This window comes from Lactuca sativa, chromosome 8 (genome assembly GCF_002870075.4).
Source record: "Lactuca sativa cultivar Salinas chromosome 8, Lsat_Salinas_v11, whole genome shotgun sequence".
Taxonomy (NCBI): domain Eukaryota; kingdom Viridiplantae; phylum Streptophyta; class Magnoliopsida; order Asterales; family Asteraceae; genus Lactuca; species Lactuca sativa.
Window position 1 is genome coordinate 279170036 of NC_056630.2, and position 11536 is coordinate 279181571.

General features: G+C 34.0%; 1 protein-coding gene across 4 annotated transcripts; it reads right to left on the reverse strand.

The window, feature by feature from the left end:
* Positions 1-6535: 6535 nt before the first annotated feature.
* LOC111918323 (cyclin-dependent kinase G-2) lies at positions 6536-10872 on the reverse strand. 4 transcript variants are annotated; one of them, XM_042897565.2, is made up of 8 exons: positions 10712-10868; positions 9777-10361; positions 8717-9690; positions 7687-7822; positions 7516-7604; positions 7193-7304; positions 6999-7105; positions 6536-6923 (listed from the first exon to the last, which is right to left on the reverse strand). In XM_042897565.2, the coding sequence occupies exons 2-8, from the start codon at positions 10164-10166 to the stop codon at positions 6824-6826; spliced, it is 1908 nt and encodes a 635-aa protein (XP_042753499.1). In that variant the 5' UTR covers positions 10167-10361; positions 10712-10868; the 3' UTR covers positions 6536-6823. The 4 variants fall into 4 exon arrangements, 2 of the variants coding, with proteins under 2 accessions (XP_042753499.1, XP_023769769.1); XM_023914001.3 differs by having other exon boundaries at positions 8717-10870; XR_002859179.3 differs by lacking the exon at positions 6536-6923 and adding an exon at positions 7419-7432 and having other exon boundaries at positions 8717-10872.
* Between the last annotated feature and the right edge of the window lie 664 nt (positions 10873-11536).

An 11536-nucleotide genomic window follows, 5' to 3' on the forward strand; every position in this document is an offset into this window, starting at 1 on the left:
AATCTGTCTGTAGATTGTCTGAAGCGTTGAGACATGGCACAAGTTTGCTGCAGAATTCATGAGTGCTTTGATAAGATTAGAGTATTGGATTAAACCCACGCTCACTTGGATCACTTCATGGATTTATCACGAGTGATTAGTGAGACGATAATATTGTATATTCTTGAAACCGAGACGTGTGAGTTGTTATTTGCTGGTCGGTTGCACATTGATAATAAGTAAACGCACCAGTAACTTGGTGTTATAAAACTTATTGTTATGTGTGATTCGATCAGTAAATGCAAGCGAGCATTTGAGTCGAAGTTTATCCATTCCTTTTACCCAAGGTGGGATAAAAGCGATATATGTGGGCCTCTCGATGATTTAGTGATGACATCTAAGCGCTTGGCCAAGCCGGGACTAGGTTGATGTGTTCAATTGTAGTCTGTTATCAGTCGTCATGAATCGGAAGTCGGGAAATAGTATAGAGAGAATGATTGAAATTCATGTCTTTTGTCTATACGATATCTTGAGAATGGAGGAATATATAATCCCTTATCTAGAGGACACGCTATCTGATAAGATCAGAGTTGACAGCGACTTTTGAAAGCTACGATTGCTGATCAGGTTTTGAAGTCATACGGAAAATAGTTATTAGACTTATCCAAGTGGGAGACTGTTGGATTAGTGTCTAAGTCCATAACTGTTTTGGTATGTACTTGACCCGATTATGAGCATGGTCCTTTTGGGTTGCCTTCACCATAGCAATATGTAGGATGATTTAAGGAGAGAAAGGTTTAAATATGATTTATTAATATATTATGAGAATAATATATTAAAGGAGAAATCATATTGTTTAATTAATATTAGTCAAGAATTAATTGTTAATTAATTTTGTGGCTAAAAGAGATTAATTAAACTTAGGGGACTGAAGTTGTAATTATAAGATAATTATAATTGGGCTATGGATCACCTAATAATATATAGGTTGGACGAATTCTATGGGAAGCCCATTAGAAATCGTCCAAGGGATATGTTTAAGGAGTCCATGGGCTGCTTAGGGCCTAAGCAGTCAAATTAGGGTTTCCTAGTTGTAAACCCTAATAGCCTACATGTATATAAAGGGCCCCCATGCCCCAAAAACGTGAACAAGACTTCCATTAGGGTTTCCAGCCGTTTTTGGTGCCTCCTTTCTTCTCCTCTTCATCCAAGTTGCATATGGTGTTTGTGACTCCATTAGAGGTACTACACTTGTGGTACTTGCTTTCAAGAGCTAAGGAAATTCAAGGAACTAGTTGTTATTGCTATATAACAACAAAAGGTATGTATTCTAGCTTTATATATGAATTTCGAAAATTATAGTAGCATGCCAGGTTTCTTTTTGTGTTCATAAAGCTGTATAACTAATAGTGAAAACATAGATCCAATACTAGGGTTGCATGCACACATAGGATTGTTTGTATTAAACCCATCATGTTGGATCTACTTCCCCTCCCTGCACTCTTCCACCTCCTTCTTCTTCTCTTAAGCTTCAAACTTCCTTCACAAGGCCAAAATCACTCACAAGGCCAAAATCACTCACAAGGACAAAAAGGGGCTAGGGTTTCGCTCTACAGCTCTTCTGGAAGTGTTAAGGACAAGGGAGGCCGAGTTAGAGTGTTTAAATAGGGTGCAAACACCCGGGTTAGGGTTTTTGCCCAAGCAGGGCCTACTTGCCGATTCCGGGAACTGACTCGCCAAGTCCAAAGCTTAGACCCCGCGTCTCATCCCGATTCTACTCGGCGAGTTGGTCCTTCAACTCGCCGAGTCCAAGGCAAAATGCATTATTTAAGAAATATTAATTACAAGGAATACGTACTAGGAACCATGTGCTACATTATTAGTATTATCTAACTGATCATATTTTTCTTGAAATATGAAAAGTTCTATTATCATCATTTGTCAATGCTAATCTCTAATGACGGTCGATGACGGAAATTTCCCAATCGTTATAGTTACATGCAAGAACAAATTTAATCAATCATTAACATGAGAGAATTTATGAGGATCTAATTTGTTGCTTTATTAATGGTTAACAAATTAATGGAAACCTATAAATCTAAAGGGGTTGAGTGTAAGATTTGAAGTTAAAATCTTAGGGGTAATTACTTTGTGACCAAGTAATTATCCAAGTGGGAAACATATCATCCCCTATAAATAGAGATTCCTAAACCAGCCATTAGGCTAATCCTAAAATTGACATTTGCTTATGCCTCTTACCTTATCTTTAATCTCAATCTACTCCGAGTATACACCGCAGTCCCTCATCTTACCCTATGCGTCTAGCGATCATAAATCATAATCATCTAGGGTTTAGTGTTCAAGGTGTTCATTATTCAAGGATGTCAAGTGGTTGTTGATATGCTTCTTGGGTGAGACTAAGAGAGATAAATCCTAGTTTGGGTTCTACACATTCTTCAAAACTGGCAAGAGAGGAAAAAATTGCATGGGTATGTTTGTATGTTTCTTTTACTCGTGTTTTTTTAAGTTGCAATCGATTGTTTGAACCTTTGATCCTCCTGTGGAGTATATATTTTGGTTGTTTGCTTTCATTTCCTTTATTGCTCTTGTTTATATGCATATATTCCATCAAAATACTTAGATGAGAAGCTAGGTACAAGAAATCAAGAATCAAACACCATCACATGGATTATATTACATCCTCTCATCAAGCTTATGTGATGTTTAATGGTGCAATTTGAGAAGTGGTAAATCCTTTTTCGTGTATGCTTTCATGGAAAGAAAGCTTGATGACAATGTTGTAATAATCCTAATGATCTTGTTTCAAGTATTATATGTTAAAAGTATGGCTAATCTCTTACAATTTAGAATAGTGGTGATAAACCATAATTGGGTAAATTATGATAAAGTTATATGTGGAGTATAATTAATTTTGATGAAGTGATTAAACCGTATGAGTATGATGAAGATGTAATTCGATTATGCATAAATGAGTTTTATCTTTAGTTATGATATTTAAGTTGATGTATTATTTGACAATTTTCGAAACAAGAGTAGATGCGGAACTTCAAGGACTAGAAATCCATACACTTAAAACATCTCAATGCGAAACTTCAAAGACTAGAAATCCATACGCTAAAAACATCTCAAGATGAGTAATCATGCTTCTCTCCTAGATAATTGATATCTATATATGTGGATATTATTGTGTTATGTATAGGATAAAATATGTTGATTATTATTTAATCAATGTTGTAAGAGTTGATAAATTTGCATAGTTGAGATTTACCGCAGAGTATTGTTGTATGCTGCAAGGTTTAAAAATAGGAAATTTTTCCTTCACCTCATATGAGGCTTAAGCCTCGAGGTAAACCGAAGGCATAAACTCGAGACGGAATAAAATAATAATTATATTATATTTGTCATAAAAACAATATCAAATTCCAAATTAAACTTAAAAAAAATCATAATAAAGGTCATCATCGCAAAAATAAAATGTTTTGTTCTAAATATCAATTAAAATCAAATAATACAAATATTATTAGGTCTAGGGCTATAAACGAACCGAACATTCAATGAACTGTTTGTGAACCATTCGACGGGAAATTCATTTATATTCGTTTATTTAATAAATGAGTGAACATGAACACAACTTCTCGTTCGTTTAGTTAAACGAACGAACATAAACAATGGTCCCGTTCGTTCAATTATATTCGTGAACGTTAGTTTATGTTGTTCGTTTACGTTCATTCATGTTCGTTCGTTTAAGTTCTTTTTATGTTCATATATGTGCAATTGTGTTTGATTACATTACGATCTTATATGTTTGTTTATCTTCATTCGTTTATGTTCATTTGTTTATGCTTGTTTAGCATGTTCACGAACATACACGAACGAACATGAACAACGTAATTTATTAAAAAAACAAACATGAACAATAAAACTCGTTGGTTTAGTCGTTCATGTTCGTTCGTTTGCTCGGCTAACTTAAACGAACCAACATGAACAAACATTCATTTGTGTTCGTTCGGTTCATTTACAACCCTAATTAGGTCAAAGGAAGTCTCCGCTCTCACATTTTAAGTCAAAATCATATTTAAAATTTCTTTGTTTTTTTTTATATTATGTTTTACAATAAACGACGAACCTATATTCGATCGATGGAAGTATACATTTTCTTAAAGAGTTATTTAGATGACATCGAGATGATATACAATTGTGTTTCACTTGAATGGGCGTTTTTACTACCCATCAAATAGTACACCTGATAATAAAAAAATAAAATAAAATAAAATAAAGAAAAGCGGTTGCAAAAAGGATATCACCAACAATGAACGAAGTAGAATGGTGAATTTGAAGAGTCGTTGGATTAAAAGTGTTCAATTAAAAATAACTATTAAAAAACAACTAAAAACAAAACTGGCTTTTTTGAAAAAAAAAAAAAAAAAGAAAGAAAAAGAAAGAAAAGAAAAAAAAAAAACTATTTCGGTTTTAACGAAGATGCACCTCCATGATACATATAGCCCACATAAAGTATAGTGACCAAAATTAAAACTGATTAGGCCCGTTATTATGTAAAATACACATGGTGTTATTATGATACATTAATCCCTTTTTTTTATCGGAGGAAATGTTAGACCGAAGGGTGTGGCTGCGGCCTGGGACCGCGGTTTGTGCCACCTGGACCGCGCAAACCGCCCCCAGGTTGCGGTCTTGTGCGATTTTGGCCGCGCTGCGGCTGTAGAATACTGTGGTCTGTGATTGGTTAGTGGTATATTTGACGGTTGAATGTTTTTTTTCTTTTGTCTTTCTTTCCTCTCTCTCTCTCTCTCTCTCTCTCTCTCTATATATATATATATATATATATATATATATATATATATATATATATATATATATATATATATATATACACACACACACACTTCATTTGTTTTTAACCACAATACAACCTTTTCTCTCTCAATCTTTTTAAAAAAAAATCACCAATCTTTCTCAAAAATGTCATCTTCTTGATATTCATTTGTTTTTTAAGGCTTTAGGATTATTTTAAAGGCATGTGTTTTTTTTTTGTGTGTGTAATGCAATGTAATGTTTTTTGAATTTTTAATGTAATGTTTTTTTTTAATTTTCAATTAATGAAAAATTATTTTTTTTATTAAAAAAGAAGTTTCATTTAAAACAGTTAAAAAAACAAAAATAAAATAAAAGTGTGACATCACTCCCTTGGTGTGGCAAGAAACCACACTTGTGTAGTAAAAAATGACATGACGTTTATGTGGCGGAAGAGGGAGTGTGGTTTCAGTGGCACCACTCCCTCCAGCCTTATAATACAATATGTATCTTCTTTTCGTATCTAACAAATGTTTCAACAAAAAGTACATTTTATTCTTTCTTATACCAAAATTAAATAAATATCTTCTTTTATTTAACCCAATGGACTTGTAACAACTTTTTTGGTCTACACAGCCTGTGAGTTAAATTCCCATAAAACTGAACGATTCATTTTATTGTTTATTTATTTTAATTGATGAAGACTTGAACGATGTAATTCTATACCCCTTTGTATATTTAACATCAACTTAGATTATTTCTTGAGTGTGATATTTCATTGGCTATTTGAGTAAAATGCATGATATGGGCTTCTCGAATCAAAAAAATATGGTCAACATTTGTCTACAAAGTCTTCAAATCCCCTACTTTTTTGTCCTCATTAGTTTCTTTTAATAGTTTTTTTTTTATTAAACTATAAACAATAGAACTTTTACCAACATATCTTAAACCATCCCATGATAATAACTCTGCATAATTCAACTAACACGGTATATCAGTCAGAAAATGTTGCAATAAATATCTTTTATGTTAACTTAGTTTTGATATTTGTCTTAAACTAATAAGTAGAAACATATATATACCATGTTAAATCAGAAAAAAATAAAGTGTACAAAAGAAGTAATCAACGTATGTTTTCACAACAATCCAACCCCTTAATAGTTTTTTCCCAGATTAAGATGGACCAACGATTCAGACACAATTGGCTCATTAGAAATTCAGTGATCATGCGGAGTCGGCCTATAATTAGAATAAATTTTCATTTTCATATTATAATAAATACAACTTAGAATTCTAATATTCTTTCTATACATTACTTGATTATATCTCAAAATTTTCGTGATTTACATAACTTAAGATTTGAACATTATATTTTTTAAGAAAACAAGAGTAGAATTTAATAAAAATCATGTAGCATTTTATAAAGAATAATATATATTATATTTTTTTAATAAGAAAAAATACATATTATATTTTTTAAGCATAAAGGGACAAAAAGTACCTGTAGATTGTAAAAATAGACGAAAATATGTTATTAAGTTCCAAGCTGCAAAAATGCGAAGGCAAAAGGCATCCAAAACATCAACAAGGCAAAAAGGATGTTTTATACTAAAAATTGTTATTGTTACTCTGACCTTCAAAAAAAAAAAAAAAATACTCCATGAATGAAAAAGTTTTAGCTAGCACTCTATCTCCATGCGACACGTGGATTAACAAAATAAAATAAACCCATAATAATTCCCCTACTATATGGTAGTGTATTAAACTGTTATTGTTTACAACTTAAAATATATGTTACATACAGAACACAAAACAGAACCTTCCACTAAAAAGTCAAACTTGCATAATAAAGAAGTCAACCTCTAAGCTATGCATTCACCCAAATGATGTGTATTTTAAAAAAAAAAAAAAAACATCATAGCATGATGGATGATAATAATAATAATATATCTTAAACCCAATTGGGTGTCATGTCATGTTCATGGGCTCTAAAATGTCCAATTTACCCTTATCAGCCAAACAAACCACCTGTACCAAATTTAGCTTGTTGAAGCTCCTTCCGACGCTGCTCCTCTAAGGGATCTGGACTCTTCATTACCCTCCGCGCACGCCTACAAAAAAAAAAGTGAGAGGGCATTTTTGTCTTTTTAATAAAATTGTGAAAATCTAGAGTTAAGATAAGATACCTGTCCTGTGCATGCTGAGCTGGAAAAGTTGGCATAAAATCCTTAGACTTTGGAAGAGGAACTTCCCGAAACCATTCATGGTTTAAAGCTGCTTCAGCTGTTATCCTCTGCATAAATCCCAAATTTTATTTATTAAAAAAAAAAAAACTTTTTAATTAATAAAATGGAGTATATAATAATAATAATAATAATACCTTGTCAGGGTCATAAGTAAGAAGTTTATTCAACAAATCAAAGCCAGCATCAGAAAGGACAGGGGATCCAGTGAAAGATGTTGCTGGGAATTTTCTCCTTAATAAATTATACCTGAGAAAAGAAAAAAGAAAAAGAGAAAATGGTAAATAAAACCAAGGGTAGTTTTGGTAAAACTAAATTGGTCAGGTCACCAATGGAAGCTAGAAAGGCAGACCAGAAAATCACCCAAAGCTGGACGCCTGGGAAAACAGTGGCAAAAATAAGAAAATTTGAAAGATTTAATTTAACATTAAATATTTAATTCAAGAAACTCGACACTTACTGATGCTTCACAAAGTTCACCTTCACCCCTGGAAGCTTAGAGAAACCGGGCCATATTGTCTCATTTGGTGTCCCAAGTATTTTGAATATCTGCAATCATTTACTCATTTAGTCACACTAACTAAAGACCAATTAAATATTATTATCAATAATAAAATATGGTCAAACTTACCTTGTCAAGCTGGTCAAACTCTGTTTTCCCATTGAATAACGGTTGTTTGGATAAGAGTTCAGCCATGATGCAACCCAAAGACCACATGTCAATAGCTGTAGAATATTCTTTTATTCCCAAAAGAAGTTCTGGTGCCCTATTATTAATTAAATTTAAAAAAAAAAAAAAAAAAAAAAAAAAAAAAAAAAAAAAAAAACACCAAATAAGATTATGAAACCAAAACTGATTCTTGTTTTTGAATTCATGGATTAACAACTTAATAAGTGATGAATTTTGGGTAGTTTTTTTAAAATACAATGCTATATTTAGGTAGTTTTGTAAAAAATGAAAGTGCAATGCTATATTTATGAAGATTTTCATTAAAATAAATAAATAAGGGGGGGGGGGGGGGGGGGGGGGGGGGGGGGGGGGGGGGGAGGAATACAATGGTATGCCTTGGTGAGATTAAAAACACTAAATCAGCAATGTTATATTTGGGTTTTTTTTCAAAAAAAAATGAGAATGAAATGTTATATTTGCGTAATTTAAGAAAAAAAAAAGGTTGAAAGCACAATGCCATAGTTGGGTAGTTTTTCAAAAATAACGAAAGTGCCATGCAAGAATTAGGAAGATCTTCAAAAATAAAAAATAAAATGCAATATTATATTTGGGTAGCATTTCAAAAAAATGAACATACAACGCTATATTTGTTGGTTAAAAAATACAATGCTATTTTTGGAAAGATTTTCAAAAGGAAATGAAAATGCAATGCTATATTTAGGTAATTTTTCCAAATGATGAATATAGTTAATTAATTTTGAAAGTAAGGGTAAAAGGGTCATTTAGTCTCGTTCAGATGGTTTATTCAGTCTAATAAAGAAACAGACCTTATGCATCCATACATGACTTGATGGGGGGAGAAAAGAAACATTCCAAGTGTAGTTTTAATGCAAAAATATGATTAAAGATTGTAACAAATGCACATGATGTAGCAAAAAAGACAAATTTGCATTTAAAATGAAGTGAAATATTACCATATACTGCTTCTTACCTGTACCAAAGAGTCACCACCAAATGAGTGTAGGGTTTTAAAGGACTCCCATATTGTCGAGCCAATCCAAAGTCACAAATCTTCAACTCACCTCGATTATTCAAAAGTAAATTTGAAGTCTTTAAATCACGATGAAGAACCCAATTATCATGAAGGTATTGTGTTCCTTCCAATAACTGAAGCATAAGGCATTTAACTTCACTCTGGCTAAAAGGCTGTTTCATTGTCTCCATCAATGCCTTCAGATCATGCTCCATGTATTCCATAACCATGAAAATGCTGTCAAGATTGCTCCCAACAACCACCTCCTTCACATCCACAATTGAAGGATGATGGAATGAAAGAAGAATGTTTATTTCCCTTAGAGAAGTCAAAGGAAACCCTTCTCTTTCTTTCTCCATTTTGACTTTCTTTAATGCGACTACTTCTCCTGTTTTTTTATCTTTGGCTCTGTACACAACCCCGTAAGTTCCTTCATCTATTTTGTTTAATCTCTCAAACTCATCGACACTTCTACATCCTTGCAGCATATTCACACTTCTTTGAGGAGCTGGTGGTGTATTATCTTCACTCTCTGAATCAGATTCTGATTCTGATTGGCTTAGACTAACACCATCTTTCTTGATATCATCATCTATCTCCATGTAGTCCTTCCTTTCCAAATCATTGTCAGGATAATCGTAATCACCATCCACACTTAAAGATCCAACATTGTAACCTTCTCTATCTTCATTTGACTCCAATGAAGCTTCTCTATGATGCTCCCCAGCCTCTGGACTTGATGACTGCTTTTGTGATCTAACTTCAACAGATGCATCAGAAAGTTGACCTTCATCAGCTGGAGAATTGGCATCATTTGCCCATCGAGAGGATCTTATAGTACGTGCAGGCATGTACTCTTCATCATCTGGTTGACCTGCATTCCCAATAATGTCTTCCTGGGGAGGAGAAGAAGATAAGCCTACATGATCTTCCTGGACAGGGGAAGAAGATAGACCAACACGGGGTTCAAATCCAGAAGAATCATGCTTTTGCTTCCCAATATCAACTGGAGTATTACCTGGAGACTGATGTGGACTCTGAAGCTTGTTACTTTCTGCATTTTGTACATCTGGAGGAACAAAGTTAGGTGATCTATGGTGTGATTTAGGAACTGGAGGTGGAGGAGGGAGGGTAAGGGTAGTATTAGCTTCCTTATCATCTCTGTCCCAAACAATTGGTGAGAACTTTCTCTTCTTGCTATACAAAGAAGATTGGGAATTATTCTCCATTTTAGAATCATCACTGTTCTTACCATTGATTTCCAAATCAACACCTTCGTCAGAACCACTCTCACTAGATAACTCCCCAGGTTCACGATCCCCAACTCTGAGGCCATAATCACCATGCCTTGAACCTCCACCATCGCCACTTCCTCCTGAATAACTCCGATAACCACCACCACCGCCATTCACCGACTCCCTTTCTTTAGCCCTACCACCGCCTCTACTATGGCGGACCAGATTCTTACCCCTCTCATAACCCTGGTTACTACCATTCCTTACACGGTCGTAGTCCCCTTTAGAATAAGAAAGTTCCCGCTTAGACACATCGATATCAGATTCACGCTCCCTAAATTCGTTATCACGGTATCCTCCATGTCTTCCTGCCGCCATATACTTGTTCATATATAAAAGAAAACAAAATTTTACCTCTCTAAAACCCTAACCCTAGAAATTTAAAAAATTCTCAATCTTTTTACTTTTTTGTGCGAAGGCGGAACTATACGTAATTCGAGGTCAACAGGCACAGATCGGAATACGAGAAAACAAGAAAATAAAAATCAATGTATAATCGAATCAAGTACCAAAAGTTTGGCAGATTTTGATCAATTACGAAACCCTAGAAATCGAAGAATATGACAAAAAAGAGGGAATTAGCAAACGAAACCTAAAAGCTTCTATCCATCCAGTAGTTCCTTCCCATGTGAGCGTTTACGATAACATTAACGCTTACCAGCGGCACCGGCGGCTGTAGAAATGGCGGCGGGGCTCGGTGGTTCTAAAAGATTTTTGAGAGTAAAGGGATGCGAGAAAGGCCTTGAAGATATCGATGGTGATTTAGGATTGTATCCGTCCTGTATACGCGTAATAATGACCGATAGATTTAAAGAGTAAGGGGTGTTTGGGATCGCTTATTTAAAATAGAGCAAGGAGATTACACAAATGGTCCAATGGTTCGAGGTAAACGGTTTCCCAATTCAATCATGACAAAAGTGTAAAAATCTTCTCTTGTCTTATCTATTTTTCTCGAGGTTTTAGTCCAACCTTCCATTTTTATAAAAAGTTATTTGATAAAGAGAATTACAAACGTATTTATAAACAGAGGAATCAAAAAAATACGGAACTATATAACTATATACAAAAGACTAAGAAATATTCGGTTGATGAGTTCAAAGAGAACTCCTATAACATTGAATGTATTTAACACGTTGTTAGCCCCCCACAAGCTCTAGGACGGGACGAACTTCAAGCTTGGTTCGAAGAAGAGATAAGCGATCATTTGGTAGCGGTGTAGTGAAGATATCAACTAATTGATCCATAGAAGACACATGCGATTTTAAGTGCTCCATATTCAACATGTTCTCAAATGAAGTGAAAGTTCAATGCAATGTTTTTCGACCTGGTACTATACTGATTACTAGATTTTTGCTCTTGAAGACTGCACTTACATTATCACATAACAACAGATGGGGATGATGAATATGAGCATGGAGATCAGTGACAAGTTATTTTAAGCCTTTTAACCATAATAGTTATGTGGTTGTGTGTGTGTGTGTGT

Bases quoted from the DNA above. Each gene is read 5' to 3' on its own strand.
- LOC111918323 (XM_023914001.3), bottom strand. From the start codon at position 10,383: ATGAACAAGTATATGGCGGCAGGAAGACATGGAGGATACCGTGATAAC. The intron at 7,605-7,686 runs GTAAGTTTGACC...AAATGATTGCAG, and splicing joins AGTTTGACCAGCTTGACAAG to ATATTCAAAATACTTGGGAC. The intron at 6,924-6,998 runs GTATCTTATCTT...TTTTTTTTGTAG, and splicing joins GCTCAGCATGCACAGGACAG to GCGTGCGCGGAGGGTAATGA.